Source organism: Clavelina lepadiformis, chromosome 5, assembly GCF_947623445.1.
Source record: "Clavelina lepadiformis chromosome 5, kaClaLepa1.1, whole genome shotgun sequence".
Classification (NCBI taxonomy): Eukaryota; Metazoa; Chordata; class Ascidiacea; order Aplousobranchia; family Clavelinidae; genus Clavelina; species Clavelina lepadiformis.
Window position 1 is genome coordinate 19,210,161 of NC_135244.1, and position 20,455 is coordinate 19,230,615.

The 20,455-nt window shown below is 38.7% G+C and overlaps 1 protein-coding gene across 4 annotated transcripts; it reads left to right on the forward strand.

Moving 5' to 3' along the window:
• Window positions 1-922: 922 nt before the first annotated feature.
• On the forward strand, window positions 923-20,016 carry LOC143460114 (uncharacterized). 4 transcript variants are annotated; one of them, XM_076957507.1, is made up of 23 exons: window positions 923-1,061; window positions 2,878-3,038; window positions 3,453-3,703; window positions 4,004-4,112; window positions 5,554-5,670; window positions 5,843-5,984; window positions 6,123-6,285; window positions 6,606-6,762; window positions 7,458-7,710; window positions 7,808-8,078; window positions 8,160-8,331; window positions 8,632-8,709; window positions 10,038-10,241; window positions 10,652-10,783; window positions 10,873-10,979; window positions 11,163-11,358; window positions 11,502-11,648; window positions 11,862-14,338; window positions 14,537-15,199; window positions 15,411-16,602; window positions 16,758-16,910; window positions 17,091-19,034; window positions 19,249-20,016. In XM_076957507.1, the coding sequence occupies exons 1-23, from the start codon at window positions 1,043-1,045 to the stop codon at window positions 19,435-19,437; spliced, it is 9,297 nt and encodes a 3,098-aa protein (XP_076813622.1). In that variant the 5' UTR covers window positions 923-1,042; the 3' UTR covers window positions 19,438-20,016. The 4 variants fall into 4 exon arrangements, with proteins under 4 accessions (XP_076813622.1, XP_076813624.1, XP_076813621.1 ...); XM_076957509.1 differs by lacking the exon at window positions 923-1,061 and adding an exon at window positions 1,112-2,654 and having other exon boundaries at window positions 17,091-19,002; window positions 19,249-19,431; XM_076957506.1 differs by lacking the exon at window positions 923-1,061 and adding an exon at window positions 1,114-2,654.
• The last annotated feature ends 439 nt before the right edge of the window (window positions 20,017-20,455 follow it).

Consider the following 20,455-nt stretch of genomic DNA (forward strand, 5'->3'; position numbering starts at 1 on the left):
TGCATTCTTTATTTCAACTTCCGTGTGTACTGGGGTTCCACGATGCGGCCTTAATCGCCTATTGGTTCCTTTAAATTCTCTGGGCTTCAAATTTCCCCTAGATATGTGAAGGTAGCATTTGTTTAACACTCGAGTGCGCACATGGCGGTAAGAAACACATGGAATTCGGGCAACCCAGTAAACCCGAAACAAACCAGTAACTCAAAAAATAAGGAAAAAATGTGTAACAATCGAAACTTGCATAAAGGTTGGTTCGTAAATCGGGGCTTGAACGATGAGAATCATCGCCGGATTTTAGTCGTGTAAAATTTTTCTCAGTCAGAAGATAATGATTATTATCATACCAATCTAGTAAACCTAGCATTTAGACTTTAGAGGAACCGGTGCGTTATCTTTGGGAAGGCCGGAGACGATGGATGGTGAGGCCGCACATGGTCGGATTCTGTGGTATAAGTTACGTCATACTGAGGTGCTTTTGCTTCAGGTTGTTTTGTTTAACCTGAGAAGAAAAGCTTTGAAATTTACGTAGTTTGTTGATGCTAACTTTGAGGACGCCACAACCTTTCCGCTTTTTTATTGAACTTTGGCTGTTTCATTCAGTATTGTAAATTTTTTTCTATGTATTTTGATCTGTCAAAAAATTGTCTTCCAAGTGGTTGGTTTGATTTGGTTTACAAATTAATGAAACTCTGATCGAATAGCCACGGTTCTAAAATTTGTTTTTGTGTTTTTGTGCTGTACTTCATATTTTTAGTCCTGCTTCTATCCAATTTGCTTTTTTAGTCGTTACTCATGCAAATTACGAGTCCTAGTGTACCTGTTTCACTCAAACTTTAAGCGACAGACATGCTAGGACAGAGGCTTGGCTAGGCGCTAGGAAACCATCCTCTCTCTTTCAGACTCTTTGAAAGCATCGTAAAATCTAGTGCGTGATAGTATTGTTTACTTTTTCAAGGATTACTGTCGAGACGTTTAATGCTCATCTTATCTTGTACAAGCATGTTTATTAGCAAGTTGGTTCATTTATCCTTCAGCCGTTTCAATGGTATTACAAAGAATAGGTTAGTCCGCTGGTGACATGTAAAAGATTAGGTCTTATAGCCTATAGTGTATGATGGTTTGCTTATGTTAAGATGTACCGGAGTCTGTACGTTCTTACGTCAGGACGTTTAATATTAAAGTTAACTACCTACGATCTACAAGTGATGATGATTGATTGATTGGTTGATGCTTGATTTGGGTCTAGTACACAAGTGCACTACCAGACGACGTCACAATTTGGGTAGCCGAGAGTCTAGTTATAGTATACAAAAGCATCCTGTGGTTGTGCACTTGCATACTAGACCCGCGGATTTCACATATAATCGTACAATACAAGTCCCAAAAACCCAAATGATAACACAGATATAGGCAACCATCAGCCACGCATTGCCTGCTGGCAGACTGCCAGGGCACGAAGAACTGAAGTAGCAGTAGCCCCCTACTGGAAAGTTTGCTTTCAGTGCGCCGGATAAATGCACCAATGAATGTAATGCCAACATATTATTTAGCCCAGTAGCCTATTGCATAGAATATGAATATATAGAGCAATTATGTTCTAGAAACTTGGGATATCATACATACTTTCCAGTAGGGCAGTAACCCAGCAGATTGGTGTCTGTAGAGTTTGGCACAGGTACTCTCGATACTGTTTTCTATTGGCTAAAGAGGCAATATTTAGGGGTGAAATTTTGCAGTCAATGACTTAAACTGAACTTATCTAAACACTTAATTCATAATTGATTTAGTGATTTAGGGTTGAATCAGTCAAACTGTGCACATTATTATGTAGTTGCACACCTAAAGCCGTCAGAGCGCACTTCAAGTGCATACAAAAATTTTTTGTCCCTGTACTTGTCATTTTAATTGCTTGGCGCACAGAAGATCTTGCTGAAAATGGCTTTACTCTGCAGTCCAGCAAGTAGCTCATAGGATAGGCTAAACTTTACTGTAATGGGACAACGTGAGGAAGTCACAAGACAAAATTAACCTAAAACTAATCCCCACCGATCCCTAAGTTTTCATGAATAAATTACCCCCAAAACTTCCTCACGTTTACAGATTAGTATTGCTATTTCCATACTTTCACAGATTAGTGTTGACCTGTGTCCTGCACTGTAAGTGTTTAAATAAAACATAAAAAATGAAAATTAAACATAAACGCTAGAGTTATCACTGCAGTATTGCCTGTAGTTCTAGCCTAAGATGGCAAAAAGAGTAACAAAATAGGTTGATTTAAAACCAAATCACCGTAAAAAGTGTTGCGCAACACTCCTGAGACTTGTAACTTTTTATGAATTTCGTGCATGCAGGTTCCACACTTTACTCTATTGGTTATATATATGTAAATTATCTTTTATTATTATGGTGTATTTTGTGCAAAGACAAAAAAGGATAGACCTAAAAGTTGTCTGAAGAAATCTGACATGGTACTGGAACAAATGCTACAAACAAATCACAATTTCATTTTTCCCAATAAAGTATGTATGTGTAACACATAATCAAATTTCAATTTTTTCCAACTTTCTACTTTTTCATCATGCCGGTGTCAACTTCGTCTGAACATAGTGGTAAAGAAAATATGAGCAATCCCAAAGGGCCTCCCTGTTCCAGTGGTAATTTAAATGTAACCTATATAGAACATAAACTACAGATGTGTGCCATCAGATTATAGAAAGTTCTGTGAATAATGACTTTAACAGATAAACGGTGATTACAGCAACACCATAACGCTTGTTTGATAATAACATAGCCTACCAGTCGTTATGATTATATTTGTATTGTATATTTGTATACGTAATGAATAAATCATTTGCAAGTGTCATTTATTTGTCCTAGACTCTGCCATGATGAATGGTGAAACAGTGCAACTGTCTCGATATGATCATCTCCTAAAGCAAGTCGAGAACCTGAAGCTCGAAAATAGTACCTTAAAAAAGGAACTTGTTACCAACACATCTCATATCAGAAGCCTCGAGTCTGAAGCATCGAGTTTAAAGGTTTATTTGTATATGCATGTTTTATCCTGCACCATTACAAGTATGGTAGTTGATCAACTGAGTGACAGTTCATTTGAGTGACACATTGGTAAGTACTGTTCAAACTACAGTAATGGGTTAGGGTTAGGGTTAATTATGTCACTCGAATGAATAATTTATGTCATAATAATGTCACTCAAATAATTTCACTCAAATACTGTCACTCAGATGATATACACCCTACAAGTATATGTGCATGTATTGTCGATACCAAAAGTCTTCAACAATAATTGAGCAATACGTATTGTGAAATATGTATAGACACCTTGTTTTGCGCAATTTGTATTTGGTTTATCAGTGTTTCCTACCCATAAAGGCAGTATATTTGTGGTACTTTGATTGGAAATGCTTACTTTTTGACTTTATCAATTTAAGGAAATGGTGTTAATGTTGGGAAATTCCATCAACCAGCAGCCAACATTAAGCTCACAAGAGAGTCAAAGTCAAAGCAACAATGTACCAGGTCGAGTGGGGTTTTTCGATTTTGAAGAGATGGCTGCATCATCCAGGCACCCTCCAGTTGTTCCTCATGCTGGTCTTGTGTCTTGCGACCCATTAGGACAGGCGGCCATGCATTATCCTGCAGCAGAGATTAGACAACAAATCAATAACCTACAAGCGCAAAGGTATAGTATTTAGGTCAAAACGCAATTAATATTTAATTTGGTAGCCCATTGATAGTGTATTCCAGCTTATATAATACATTTTTGTGTGTTTGACGGACTTCAGAATTCAAAATAATTGTCTTGAAAATTCCGCAGTCTTATGGTCAATGTATAATTTGTAATTATATACGCCATGGCTAAACGGTGTACTCTATTCTGATATAATGCACATTCAGCTTAAAGCGCATTCTATACTATTGCAATCGGTGGTGTTATTGCGACATATATACTGACATTATTGCTAATTATAAAACTAATCAGATCTGCAATTCTTGAATCTCTTAAACGTGAGGAACTCAACAAGGAGCGTTATATGAAGAAACTGAATAATATGAACGACAAGTTAAACAACATGCTTGACAATAAACAGGTTGGTTGAACAAAAATTTATAGGCCGGATGTGTTGTTTATTTGAGTTTCACTGGCTATATGATGAAATCAGGTGAACGACAAGGTATTTTAAATACTAATCTAGAATACAGATTGTTGTAGGCCTGTATATTTCTATAGTCTAGAACAGCATTTCTCAAAGTTTTTTAGCCACGGAACACTAAGGTTTGTTATTTCTCTTTACGGAACACCAAGAAAAAAAGGCTTATTTAGGGGGTGGTTGGAGTCGGGATTGTACCCAAATACAACCTTGTTAAGAAATACAGACGTAAATGGTGCACATATATTTCATATAACTAGCTAGCTTTATAACTAAACAGGAAATAAAAACGACTTTTAGTATAAGTAAGCCTACTACTATCAAAAACGCTGCAATTGTTAGATCGTAGAGTGTTGTTGTTTGTAACGTCATTGCAGGGATTTTTGACTTTGCATTACGTCACACTGTAATTAGATTGATATAAGGTTGAGGACTCGTTGTTGTTCCATCATAATAACTCAATTCAATTGCTAGTATACATAGTAACTGTTATTATGGACTACAGAAATAATTTGTATCACGGAATACAGTTTGAGAAGCGCTTTGCTTGAGTATGTGCTTGTGGCTTTAAGTCCAAACAATTCAATTATCTCGTTTTATTGTGCTTTCTAACCTGAGTTAGATAACTTTTTTTATTTTTATATTACATTTGATTGTGGCAACATTTTTGATTCTGAAGTACCTTTTCCATGTTTGTATAAAATGTGAAAAGCGCATGTAACTTGAATATGTCTGACAAAACTGTTTTTCAATAATGCCTTACATTGTTGTTGCTCATGGCCCTCTGCTCATTTTGAGTTGTTTTGTTTACTTGAGTGGCTGTGGTCATGCTAGAGTTACTAACAATAAATAGTCCAACATTTTTGTGTTCAGTCCACTTCTCTACTGAAAGCAGTAGTTGTTCTTGTTGGGTGGGTCGGGATTAATGGGTTTGCTTTCTATTGTTAGTCACTAAAGCATTTCTGTTAACCCAGTAAAAGGCTTGTTTGCGTTTTCTTCAAAATGCTGAAACCTACTTCCAAACTCAACTTATAATGTTCAACAACTAAAAATATTGGCCAAAAAACAATTCTTAGTGAAATACAACACATATGATAGATATTTATGATTTGATCACATATGATTTCTTACTGCTCAGTTTGCTAAAGTTTTTTTGACTTTAATATTATGTAGTTTACGGAACCTTTATTTTTATCAGATCAAGATTTGAATAGATATCAGTGGTTAAATTTATGCAAATGATAATCATTTTTCATTGCAATTGCATCAATATTTAAACAACCTATACAAGAATTGAAGAAGTTTGATGTGAGATATCCTATGAATATATGTTTTTGGATAAAAATTTCATTTAAATAAACATTAACCTGATTTATGACAGCCCTTTTCACCAACCACTGAGCAAACTCGCCAGTATTTAGAAGCTGGTATTCTTGAAATTCGTGAAATGATGGAAAAAGATTTAGGTTCCCCGGCTATGATGCAGCAGCGAATACAGGTTACAATTAAATTACTCATTTTTACCATTACATTACTCATTTTACCATTAAATTACTCATTTTTACCATTAAATTACTCATTTTTTTTCATTTAACACCTAGTAGAAAGAAACATGTTGACTACATTTAGGCTATTATTCTTCAAGTGGTGATTTATTGCCTTGCATATAGGAATGGCTAAGGGAAATACAGAAGATTGAACACGAAATATTCAAACTGTACAATCAACTTTTCCACACTGAAAATCAGTTGAAGTCGTTGTCCTATCCTTTGTGTGATCAATCGCCTTCAAGCAGGAAATCACACGAAACTGGTTAAATAAAAATGATTGATTTAACCGAGCTCAGAATATATGACACGTTAACCATCACTAACAGTCAAATATTGCTTTTGCTTAGTCATTTATTTCAGTTTAGAAGCAAATTCATCATCCTTCTGATCATTTTTACAGACAGTGGGGTTGTGGAAAGAGACGAAGTGTTCCACCTTGGTTCTTCATTTCTTTGTCATATTTCCACTCAAACACCCAAGTGTAGTTCTTCATTTAAAGCAACAAATCAAGAAAGCACCGATGCCCCTACACCTGCTGATTCAGCTAAAAGAGCTTGGTCAAGGTAAAATTATCTTTTATTGATATCACTTGAGGCTGATTAATTATTATTTATCAATAGCGCCCTGAATTTGTTAAAGTGGCTTAATAGTATTGTGCCGTCAATATTTATGAAAAATGCATTGATTTGTATTAAAAAAGTTAGTGTTTAAAGCACCAGTAAATTTAACTTGGAGTCAAATGCAGCAGTGTTCTTCAAAACAACACTGGAAAGCTTTATCCTATATCTCTTACTCAAAGCAATTAAATTACGTAAGGATTTTGAAAGATTTTTTTTCTAAATTTTATATAGCTTTAACCTCAGTAGTACATGAATTGTTACAGGTCCATTCAAACTCAGCAAACTTGCTTTGTTATTTCTTCTCCTTCTAACCTCGAACCTGACAATTCTAATTCTCAATTTTCATCTGGTGTTGGAGACGCTCTGCTTAGTTACTCTTTACCATCTAACAGCGTGTCTGGTGCAATAACAAACCAGGAGGTAAATCTTTTTGAATTTAAATAATACTATATCTTTTTGTAAAAAAAAAGGTTTCATAATAAGTTTTGATGCGTGATTGCAATACAATAGAAGGCGCTTAATGTAGCTGTGACTGTTTTGGTAATGTGCCAAATTTTTCCATATAAAATCTCTAGGTTTAAAATAGCCAGACCTGTGTGGATGGATATCATATTCACTTTTTATTTTTTACCGTGCACTGTGTCATTGCATTTGGGCGTTTTCATTTAGTTTCATAGATGTCACTCTTTGCTTTTTCATTTCTGCATAATATGTTAGTTTTCTGCCTTTATGCGATATGTTTTTAGTGTGTGTAATATGAGGGTTGGTATCAACCTATAACACAGTCAGTTATATTCTTGTTTGTGAGAACATAACTGTTGATTGAGTTCGATTTCTTGGCATAGACCAAAACAATTTTTAGTATAAATTATTATTTTGTGTTTGATGTTATTTTGTGGTTAATTCTGCTAATCCAGGTCCGGTTGTTCTTCGTTTTTTTTGTGATCACTTGAGTATTACGGACAAAGTGGTCCTGTCCCAAGGCTGTTGCATTTAGCGGCTTCCGCTGCATTTGTTTTATATGCCACTATATGTCGGTTTGCCCATTTATTCTATTGAATTCATGGGACATCCGAGTAATAGATGCACGACACACTCTTTATATTTCTTTAAAGATGGGCACAGCAGACCTGTTCTCAAAGCTGGGCTCCAATAACCCTGAAGAAATGAGTCGAACATTCCATTCTCTCAGCCTTTCAGTGGACAGCAGCCGTGCGATGAGGCATGGTGGTTGTCTTCCACTTCTTGTGCAGCTTTTGCATGACGGGAGTCTTCTTCCTGATGGTGCTGGACCCCCACCTGGAAAAGAGGAAGTTAATAAAGGAAGAGAGATACGAAAAATAGCTTCTCAAGCACTTCGCAATATTGGTTGGTGTTCAATTTATTCATATTAAATAGTATCAGAAACTGAGAAAATCAAGTTTTCTTCATATTACCAGTAATCGTGATTAATCTGATAATTCAGTTGCATCTGGCACAAATGAAGAGAAGGCAATCATGGAATTCCAAATACTAAGCCATCTTGAAGTTATCAGAGAACACAGTGAGGCACTTTACCAGCACATCATTTTCTTTTCAAACAAAGCCCCTCCTAAGCAGTCAAGTACTAATCAAGAAGATTTTAAACAGTCTGAAACCGCTCAACAACCCCACAGCCCACTTCCAACTATAAGCGACAGACTCCTTAAATCAGTTCAAACTGTTCTGCAGATGTTGTACCATAAACCAATCAGAGAGTAAGACATTCATTGATTATGTTACATGTCTCATAATACATCCCACGTGTGCTTTGCATTACAGCCATTGATTTTTTGCAGGGCTGTCAATGATTTGGGCGGATTATTTTGTGCTGCTGAGCTTTTAGTGCTCGATCATCACCTTGCCAAACATTGGGCTGATAACTCACCAGCTCAGGATCGGTCACGCCATTTAAGGCATTACGCTGGACTTATAATAATTAATCTAACATTTGGCCATTGTGCAAACAAAGTGAGTGTTTCTACTTAGGTCATAAAACTTATTGTAGCGTTACATGTAGCAATCTATGATGTAAATTCAAGGCCAAACATGGTATATATCTGTTTTTTTTTCTATCTAAATTTTTTTCTTAGCTTAGAGTTATTGGAGTGTTAGTCTCTCATTAGCATAATATCTGTTTCCAATATGCTTGTCATGTTTAATTATTATGTAGCGAATATTGCACTGAACAGCAACGTTGATCTGTTTTTTTTTAAGTGATTTGTATTTTATTGTGAAATCTAGTCGTTGATGCAAAACATTTTTTTAAAGACGATAGTAATCAAGATGAACGGGTTGCTTGATGCGATTATTGATCAACTTGAAAGCGATTCTGAGGAAATACAGCAGGTACAGTTGATTTTCTGCACATTGTTTCTTTAGTGGCTATAATATATTTTATTGTTTATCTGTTAGTTATTTAAAGTGTCTGATTGTCTGACACATTTCCAATATTATTAATTGCATCTGAACTTTTGTCCAATCAATTTGTCATCTTTACTTTTGATTAGTGTAGTAACAACAGTAATACAACTGCATTAAGAATTGTGTTATGCCACAGCTGTAGAAGTTGCTTCTAGTTGTCCCGCATAAAATCAATGCCCCCCTCCCCTTTTATGCATAATTTAACAGCCTGCCATTGTCATCGCTGATATTGGCATTAAGTTTTCATGAAGGCCGAACCTTCGCTTCACTCCCAACCTCAACACACTAATCCCAGGGCTATGTCACAGATGTTTTTTGTCATTCAGCTATGCAATAATTCAAATGCGGTGGATGACTATATCGGGGCTTATGCAGAATTTTTTTTTGTGTATGTCTGAGGCTGCCTATTTTGTGTTTTGGCTAGAAAGGTTTCAAAAGAATCTAATTTGGTCTGCTGCTTTTCTCACCAAAGAACTGCCTTTATTTCCTTTTCACTATGATTGTTAGGTAGGAAATGCTAACGTATAATTTTTGTCTCATGTTCTGAACTTGGTGAGAAAATGACACATTAACTGCTATATAACTAACCCTGCCAATTTCCCATCAAAGGGAACGTTTGAGTTATTACAGGTGAAGCATCATTTCCATAATGTTTCTTGATTAATTGCGGATTTTAGACAACTTTGCAAAAGGCTTGCTCTTATTATAATGGTTATTTAAGGCTTAGTTAACTATCGTTGATTTGTAGTTATATTAAGTGATAATCCATTTTTAAACTCATGCCCAACCTAGTATTTTGCTTAACTGGAGGTTGTCTAGACTTGATTGTATGATAAGAAAATTATACATCCTAGGTGCCAAACACCTGAATCAGCTTTAGATACCGCAGTTAAGATGATTGTTCGCTGTTGTAATATTGTCCGCTATTGATTTGTGTTATACAAATTCCTGTTATATCCTAGGCCTTGATTTTAAATGTAAAAACATCATTATGCCAAAAATTTAACCTTCGTCTTAACAGGCAGAGATCAGTCTGATATGTTATATAACAATGTTGGGTCAATTATTAATTTCTGCTATATATACCTTAATATACTACTATATATCTATCTATCTATATATCTACTATATACTTTAAAATACTTTATTCAATGTCAGATTAACATTAAATATGTTTCATGTTTTCCGTGTTATCCTGTAATAAAATATATTCTTAATAAATCAAAATAAATATTACTAAAATTCATCCTCAGTCAATGGCAAGTATACTCAGGAATCTCTCATGGCAAGCTGATGAGCAGGTGCAAGAGGTTTTACGGCAGAAAGGAGTGGTGAAGAAGCTCATGAAATGCGTGATCCATGTCAAACGGGAAGACACTTTGAAAAGCACGCTTAATGCCTTGTGGAATCTGTCTGGGCACTGCCCGCAAAACCGGGAGGACATTTGTTCTATTGATGTAAGCTTCTCTGCGCTTTTGATATTTTTTGTCAGATTCTTGCCTTTTGTTTACTTTGGAAGCCAAGTTACATGAACAGATTGATCTTTGTCAAAGTTTACAGTTCTTAATCTTTGTACTAAGCCTGTCTTGGTTTTATTCTGCAAAACAATTTCCCACATTGACAGCTATGTGGGATTATTGATCGTGAAGTCAGTAACAAAGCCAGTAGAAGTCGACAGCATGCTATAATAAGATTGTGGCTTTAAGTGGTAGACAAACAACATTGTCAGTGATCCTCTCAACCTATAAATGACCCAAAAAATGAACAAAACAATCTCCTAAAACTACTAATACAGCATCTGAATCACTTTTATTACTATGCAGTCACAGATATTAAAATCAATGTAATATATTTTTTGCATTTCCAGGGTGCATTGGCCTTTCTTGTGTCAACGTTGACATACCACAGCCCGTCAAAGACCGAACATGTTGTTGAAAGTGGCAGTGGCATTCTTCGCAATGTGACGAGCGTCATCACTAGAAATGCAGAATATCGTAAGGTGCTGTATGAAAGTGTCACGTTGAATGTAATGGTAATTTGGTTTATTTGGTAATATTCTCTGTTTAACCATTTCTTTTACGACCCTAGATTCTACGAAAGTACAATTGTCTCCAACATTTACTCACTCAGCTGGCTTCACCGAGCTTAACCATAGTCAGCAATGCTTGTGGCGCCTTGTGGAATCTTTCAGCAATGTATGTCATAACGCCCATTTCTTGAAAACTTTGTTGCCTTTGGCTATTTGGATTATTTGTATCGTTCATTGACCTGTAGTTTAAAAATAAATCCACTTAATGTTTTCACTTTGTGTAATAATTGCTATGAAATAATTCCTACTTAGCGAAATTGTTTACAAGTAGATAAAATTCCTCAAACAGGGATGAAACAGACCAGCAAACACTTTGGGATCTTGGGGCAGTTGGCAAGCTACGAACGCTGATACATTCAAAACATGAAGTAATTTCACGTGGAAGCAGCGCTGCTCTACGAAACCTTTTAACTAATCGCCCTGCGAAATTTTCATCTATGTTGCTTAATGGGGAAAGCTCAAAGACTGATATGCCATCACTGAAGGTAACAATGTACAATTGTGTCGATAATAAGTAAAACTCCAATAGCAAAAGCAAATTAACTAGTAAGTTTGTGAATGGTTTTGTTATAAATTGCTATTTTTTCATATATCCCTCATAATGATACCAATACAACTCGTCATTAAGGTGCGGAAATTCAAACAGCTGGAAACGGAACTAAACCAAGTAACGTCCCTAAAGCCATCTGAACTATCAGAAAATTTCTCACCTAGACATCATGCTCAACATCCAAGCAGTAAGCAACAATCTTCGTCTCTGCATCAGAGCATGCAGGTACTTTTGGGAAAGTTTAAATTTACATTCTTTGCTGTCATCACTGACATGGTCACTGCTCATTTAATTGTAACCTCATCATCATTTTTTCTGTTTGTTTTTTCTTTGAGCTGTGTTACATTATTGCTTATATTTTTGCAATTAAATTTCAAATTTTCAATTATTCAAAATCTTGTAAAATTACATAATTTTTTCAATTTTTTACTTCCATAGGGACAACACTCAAGTGCCAAACTGAAATCACAACCTGGCATCCATTCCTCCGGAAGCCTGGGAAATCTTCATCAGACTGCCCCAAGGAGACCGATCCCTGCATGGGAGGCAGCCGGCAAGATGAATAATACTCTTCCAATAAAATCCTCCACTGACGTGCTCCGTGCATCATCTGATAAAAGCAGAACCATACATAGTTGCAGCATCAATGAAAGTCCATACAGAGCTGGCATGGAATCCTCCACGGCATCTCAATTGCCCCCTGCCTTCTCCAATCATCCAAACAACACCACACTTCACCCATCGTATGATGCTAACGGTGTGAAACCTCCAGTGTATCATTCACGTTCTCGTTCCGATTTCAAAGCTGCTAGGACATGGTCCCACAATGGAAGCATGCCTAATTTAAACAACAACAACACCACTGTGGACACGACTGCTTGGCAATCCAAAGACTCAAAATCATCAACTAGTTCAAGCAATAGCAGTAAAATCTTAAGTCCCTCGCAAATGCCGACGGATTTGGTTGAAAAATTGCGCCATGTCAATGATGATTACAGCATGCAGGAAGATGATGACATGCCTGTTGATTACAGTCTAAAATTTACCGATGAGCAAAGTAGAACGCCGGCCATTCAGAGTCCACGCGCACAAAATGCAGTCGTTTATGAAAACAGAAGTAAATCTCTACCATCTCAAGTCCCCAATACCAAATTCGCAAATTCTGGAAAACCTTCAAATTCTGCCAGCTCAACTTCTGTCTGTCACACCAGAAGAATCACCGATGCTCCAAGATCCACAGACAAAGTGCACGGTGGCAGTAAAATTCCAACTCATCCAAAAATCGATCCATCTGTTGAGCAGAGAATTTTGTACGCCGACGACGAAATCTTTGAAACTGATGAAACGCCAACAAATTTCGGTGCAATATACGCGGAAGAGCAACTTTATGAGCATCTGCCAGTAGCCGACGAATACATGATGCAGCGATACCCTGAAGTTGTCGACAGCGCGCAAGTGAAGGTTGCCAACCCTGTTAGCAGCATTGAGGTCCAAGAGCGAGTGAAACATTATCACGTCGAAGATACCCCCATATGCTTCAGCACTCGGAGTTCTCTAAGTGACTTACATTGTGACACCAATGACCAGCATACTAGTGCTCAAGCTAAACCAACTGATAGCAAAATGGATGAGCATACAGATCACATCAATAACATTGAGGAACCGAACGATCTAAACGATTTTACCAACGAGGAGGACGATAAGTTCGAAACGCAGCCAGGAGCAATCACTCCTGGACCTTACTTCACAAAGTCAGCTCGTCACAGCGGCATCATGACTCCCAGAACTCCCTTCTATCAAGACACGCCTATGATGTACAGCCCAAGCAGCTCCCGTTCATCTCTAGACTCTTGTGATGCGCACTCCATCCACAGTGACGTCACAAGTGAGCCGGGTTCAAGGATGTTGAGTGGGATGATAAGTCCAAGTGAACTCCCCGATAGCCCAGGACAGTCCATGCCAGTTAGCAGATGCAGATCGCCAAGCACTCTTCAAGAAAGTTCACGAGAGATGAAAAAGTTTCCGGTCCATGCCGCCTCTTCTGCGAATCTGCAGAATATTCCTGCTAAAAAGGTTCTAGATAAAAATGCCATAAACCAGAACACGGCACCAACCAAACCTCCATTAACCAGCATATCCGGACCGCAGTTTGTTGAAAAGGCACACGCAATGCACACCGGTTACCTTGCAACGCTCAACCGACCGGATGAAGTGAAGCGATACAATGAAGAACCAGCGATGTCGGTGATAACGAGCTTCAGTGAATTAACCATAGATGATGAGAAAGTGGGTCCTCTTTGCTCGAAACCTTTCGGCCAAGAGGAAGAGGAATATACAAAAGAGGACGACGGTAAGCAGAAGATCCAAGACACAAAAGAAACTGGCAGACCCAAGGATTCGAGCAAGTTGAAAGATGCTGGAAGCCGTGCGATCATGCAGGCAGGATACGTGACTTCGCTTCCGACAAATGATGAGATCAAGCATTTTGTGTGCGAAGGCAGTTTGTCTCCGATGACATCATTGAGTGAAATAAGTGCTCTTCAATCCCACAATCAAGGATTTCAAAAGAAAAGCGGAAGTCCAGTGAAAGTTCGATGCTCCGCTGCTTCAAACAGGAACTCGTATGCCAGTCGATCCTCAGCAACAGGGGCCTCTGTTCCACTTCCACCAATATCTCAACAGGCTCAACCTAGTAGTACCGAGGGCAACGAGGAACTGAAAAAATCTTCAAGCTGTGAAACTACCGAATTGTCCGCAAATGCAAGCAGTTCTCTCCATTCTCCAGATGGAAATATCTCCAACCTTGAGCAAACAGAAGAAAACAAAAGTGACTTCAGCGATTTTTCCGACAGTTCAAGTGATGACAATGATGGCCTGCTTCAAAAGTACATCGAACTGGCGATGCCGAAAAAGAAGTAAATGACGTATTTTGTTATTATTTATTTTATAGAGCTGTGTTATATATGCTTTCATATTCTCTAAAATCTAATGCTAAACAATATTTTTTCAGAAATTTTCATAAAAAACACTTCATTTCACCACAGTGTGTATGCATACAATAATACCTATTACATTGACTACGTTAACTACAGTGATTCTTCATACATTCGCAGGTCGTCCAAAGGGGCTTCAGGCAAAAACACAAAATCAAGCAGCAAAGGGAAGCCATCGTCATCCTCATCCTCTAAACAGGAAGCGTCTACTCAAGCTGAGAAATCAATTACATCAACTCACGAATTGAAAAGCCAAGAGCAGCCAAACATGCTTAATATGAATAAACATAGCGAAACAATGAAAGACAAAGAGCCAGAAATGACAAGCAAAGCAAGAAAACCTTTTGACACTGGTTATATAACCTCCCTCCCCACAACCGATGAGACAAAGACGTTCAACACAAATGGGACATTCTCTCCCATGACATGTTTAAGTGAGATCAGCGCCTTAAATTCACACAACGGAGGTTTTGAAAGATCTGAAGCCCACGAGGTTAAAGACAAACTAAGTGGTATGCCAACCTCTTCACAGACCGTTGACAATGTCAGTAGAACAAACACAGCATCCAGTGGAGTTTTTATTCCCTCAAATGATTCCTCTAAGAAGATGAGGAAAGGTGTTACAGACTTGAAAAATGACAATGCTTCAAATAATGCTAATGCGGAACAAACTGATGCAGATGAAGTTGAAGAAAATAGCAGCCTTGATGACTTGTTCGATTCTTCCAGTGATGACAATGATCTTTTAGAACAGTATATCCAGCTTGCTATACCAAGAAAAAAGTAAGTAAACTGGTTTATGACAATGCTTATTATACTAGTAACAGACTATTGTACTTGCAAAAGAAACCTTGATGGACCTTCCTTCTTATTTTCCTTCTTATCTCCCTTAACCTTATTTGCTCCTAGTACACTAATATCATATAAAAAGTTAACGTGTAAGTCTTTGTTATTTCAGCTGCTATGTTTTCAGTTTTGTAAATCTACTTTTCAGGTCATCAAGTCGAACAAATGGTTCGAAATCCACTAAAAGCAACAGTAGCAGCAGTCGAAATAAAGAAAAAACACAAAGCCGAAAATCCACCCCTTCCAAGTCATCCAAACCATCGCTTAAGAACAGCCAGAGTTCGACAGCTAACAGGAATTCTGGTCAGCGTGTGTCCAACCACGTTCGAAAATATGACACAAGTGAAAGAATTGCAGCAGCAAACAATCGCCTTAACGGAATGGACATCCTGCAGTACATTGAAAATAAGATGTCCTCTGTGCCAGCAGCAGATGATTCAAGCGGAGAACTCGCAAAAGAAACTATTCCAAGTAAACCTGAGGAAAAAGAAGAAATTATTGCCAATGGCCAACGATCCCGGCACATCATGAAAACCGTTGAAACTCTCGGCCATAGCTATAGTGTGAAGAAACAACTCCGAACAACAGATAAAGTAGATGTTTCAGATAAAGCAACCAGCTGGGAGCCAGCTTCATCAACGGATTCATTTGTGAATTCCTCCATCCCTATGATGTCCAACAAGTCAAAAGTCCAAGCTTTTCTCCAAAGCAGACCAACAACTTATAACACCGAAGGCACGCCGATTGAAATGTCTCGTTCCACTTCACTCAGCAATTTGACTGTCGAGTCTGGAACAGAAAATTACAATTTCAGCGCCCTACAAAACAGGGCAGCAGAAAAACAGTTACACCTAAGTATTAGCAATCAACCTTCCACTCCAAGTAAACAGATGTCTGAAAAGTTAAACGCATCATCATCTGATCCAATGAAATTGTCCACGGCGCCTATTCCCGGTGAACTTACGAATGACAGTGAAGCGATTTTAGTTGAGCTTGGACAGCAAATTACGAACATGACCTTGAGCACGGTAGACCAGATTGCATCACGTGCAGATGCAGGCTATATGTCATCGTTGCCACACGCAGATGAGATCAAAAAGTTTAACGCTGAAGGTTCAGTGAGTGGCCACACTACCTTTAGTGCTCTCACGATTGACAGCGACACCAAGGTCACTCCCTGTGACCCGGACTTAACCAATCTTGGCATTCTTACTTCTCGTAATTTGATAACAAGCGGTGTAGCAGGAAAGAAAGCAGAGGACAAACACGTATCGCATGCACAATCCACTAGACCTGAGTTGCCTCAGTCCAATGATGTCGGAAATGCTGTTGACGACTTGGTATGAGATGAGTTAAAATTGTCATATATTTTTGTAGGACTTGTGTTGATAACTTAATTTTATTTACAGATTATTATGATCATTCTATATTGAAATTGAATAAAAACAATGATTTTTTTTAGTATATATAAATAACTTAATATTTCTCCATTTAGGCTGAAGATGCTTCTATCTGTCGTACTGGTAACAATAGTTCATTAAGTTCAATTGACATCGATTCCGATGGAGATGCAAATGATCTATTGAATGCCTGTATTTCATCTGCGATTCCTGATCCTAAAAGAGACCCTGCTGCTGCTTTGCCTCCTGTAAATTGCCTATTCATATAAATACACGTTTAAAATTCATAGTTCATGTCCAAGTTCCTAATTTTACCGGTTTTTGTGGCATTGATAAATTAAAACAAAGTAAAAGCACTGAAATAACTTGTTTGTGTGTCTTTGCTTCTTCACCAACGTTGCTTACTATTCTTTTATTTTTCGTTCTAGCGGCAACTGCTTCTATCGCAAAGCAACAACCCCTCGTACCAAGGTCAACAGCCAAGTAGCAGCACCACCGCCAATGCCACCATCAATGCGAAAAACTTTCATTCTCCCTGCGATGACGACTGGGACATTGTGCATCGTGGTGCCAATGCAGCTGCAGCCAGTCTTGTGCAAAAACAACAGCTCAATGCAATCAGTCCCCTGTCGCTAGTTTCAATGTCATCTCCTGATCAACCAAGTACCAGTTTCAGTCTCTCCGCTGGACCCAACACTCAAACCAGTGATGGTTTCTATCGTCTGTCACAGCAACCATCCATTGGTGATTCCAACACCTCCGATGCATCGGTTGGTTCGATGGTGCTAGGTGATGACGCAAAGTCGCTGATGAAATCTCAAAAACAAAGTCACCCTAGAATTGTAAAGGGAAAACCGTCATCTGAACTGAGCTCTTCCGAGAATAGGCCTGTGGCTGTCAAAGGTGGGAAGAAAGTTTATAGGAGCCCCATCACTGGGAAAGTGCGCGAGAATCTTCACTGCCCAAATCGCTCAAAAATCAACTCCTCGAGTGACTCGTCGAGTGCAAGATGCAAAGAAAAGCGCAATCGCAACAGCGGGAGCAGCAAGAGTCCCTGCAATAAATGCTATCCTTCACACTCTCGGCATCTACCCATCTCGGCTTCCATGGGAAAACTTGAAGACGTGCCTCCAGGAAGGTCCGATAGACACCCAATGTCAAACAGCTCAAAACAAATGGCATCTGGTTGCGGCGTCACCCACGATCAGAGGAAGCCGGTGCGTTCTAGAAGTGCACATTCCGGCTACCAACCCTACATCACCCAACTCTACCCACCAATGCGCCAGATAAACATGAATGGTGGCAACGCCATGCTTAACGGCGTTGTTACCATGGCGGCAAGGGGAGATATGGTTTTGGCTCAGTGCGACGGCCAAAGCACGCAGTTTGTGCCGGTCACTATAGCTGGACAGTATGTTACACCCGTCGGCACCAGACCCATTTTACTCAAGCAAGGTACATTCATACAAGAGGAACCAAGCCCCGCATTGCTGAGGAGTGTTTCACGTCACAGTCAAGCAAACAAAGCTGGTAACGGTAAGCCTCAATCGAGCAAGAAACTAAAGAAACCTGGTGGGAGTGCCAGCAGTGGCAAGAGTAAGATGTCATGGAAAGGTCTGAAGAAACTCCTGTCTCCCAATGAGGAGAATAAAACCATTACAGAATCCAGCCAAGGAAAATCATCCAGGAAAGGTCAGGCTGAAAAATCAAACTCTTCCTTATCAGAGAAGAAATCAGATCATTCAAAAGATTCAGACGAAAGTCCTCCCAAGATTAACTCGAATACTTGGACCAAGAGCAAGGGCCATAAGGATCCCAAAACTCCAAGCGTGTCATCAGAACCTTCTTCTTCAAAAGAAGTAAAGACTTCCAAAATTCCTAGACATGCTCCTCCACTTAGCAGCAATCGGTTGTCCAGTCTGTCATTATCAAGTAGTAGTGCAAGCAATGCAAGCAGCGGATCACTGGACACTTTCAGACAAAAACCTGAGGCTGGAAAAACGATTTATCCCACTGTAAGCTCCATCAAAAACATTCCTAAGTCACCGTCTTCAAAAGCAAGAATGCTTGTCAACAAGTCTCCAAGTTCAAAATCGTCAGCAAATGCTTTAAAACCTGGTGTCGTTTCGACAACCATCAATTCGAAACCCAGCACATCTAGTACTTCCCAAAATTGGAAGATAAGCCTGGAATCCAACTCGTCTGTTACCTCTTCAAGCACCCACGCTCGAAAAGTTGCGCCAAAATCACTGTCTGGGAGCCGGCAAAGCTCTGCAACTTCTCTATCAAGCAACAATCAGTCACTGAAGGGCAGAAAACCTTCTTTCTCCGTGGCCCCAGGTCAGATTGTGTCTGCACGGTCACTAAATGAGGTACAGTGGGCGCATGCTTTTTTCGCATGTTCGTTTTTTTGTCTTTGTCATTACTTCATATTGTCGAATGTTGATTATAGTGCTGTGCATGTGTAAGAGTATGTTGTTTAGATTGTCATATAACCCACATGTACCACTTCAACCTCAAAAATTTGCTAACCATCTCTAAGCAAGCGACTACACCGTTTTAAACACAGCAATCTTTATAATACAGGTCCAGGAAAGTTCAACAAAACTAAGCCAGGGTGACGTGGGGAGAAACTTTACTTCCCCCTTGAGAAGAGTCGTCCAAGAAGTTGCTCCATTTAATTATCGGCCATCTAAGCGACCGTCCGTTCCTTCTGATCTCGAAACCTACGACCACGACAAGCTGCAGCAGTATCTGAATCAAACAGCCGTGTAAGTGTCCCCTTGACGTTCTTGCCTTAGCGGGTGTAGCATTTGAAGTAATAGCTCAATTTCTGTGGTTGCTTTTTAAAGATTACCTACCCAATGCTGCAATTGATTTTCTTTGTTTGTGTCCTTGTGCCGTTTCTGTAGATAACTTGTTATTGTAAAACCCGGCAGTATTTCTGTGAAAAAAATGTTGTTTCTGCTATTAAATCTCCTCTTTACTTTAACATCATGGCTCGCTTGTTTTTGTAACTTTTCTTTTCATCCAAATGGTGTTCATTTCAGAGTTACAGATTTTTTAGTAATTGCGAAATATAACTGTGCTCGTGATTTATTTTCGCTTTCAATCGGCGCTCGTGTTTTTCGTCTCGCAATTATGGTTATATCTTGGTGCACAAACTCAATCAAAATCTCCAGGTTACAAACATGTCAACGTTTTTTGAGAGTTTTTTACGTCAACTCATTTCGCAGCGCATGCATTTTTCGATATGTCGTTTAGTTTGTGATTGTACTATGTGTCGTTTCTTTGTGATATTATCTTGACATGGTCACTTATCAATACAAAACTATGTTGGTTTTGAAAATGAAATATTCTATTGAATCTTTTTAATTACTTCTTACAAAGTTACCAACCGGCATTTTACGACGTACGATACACGTAATGGGGGATGTGCGTACTTCGCAATAAGTTTAAAATGGCCGCAATGTGGTAAAATATTTATTGATCCTCGGGTTGAGGAAAGTCTTTGCCCGACATTACTCATCTACGATTCCTCACCACTCAAGCCGTTATTATTATTCCATCAAAGAAAATGGCTGTAATATGGGCAATGATGATGGGGAACATGTTGATAAGGTACTTGGATGGTAAGCTACTTCTGTGAGTTTCGGTATGTGAGGACATTGGCATGTTAGAAATGGCCAAAAATTTGGCGTAGGATTGTCGTTATGAAGTTTGGATCGAGGGATCAGACAACGACAGTACCGGAAAGTGTATGACGGTCAGGGCCAGCCTTAGCAAGCGCGGT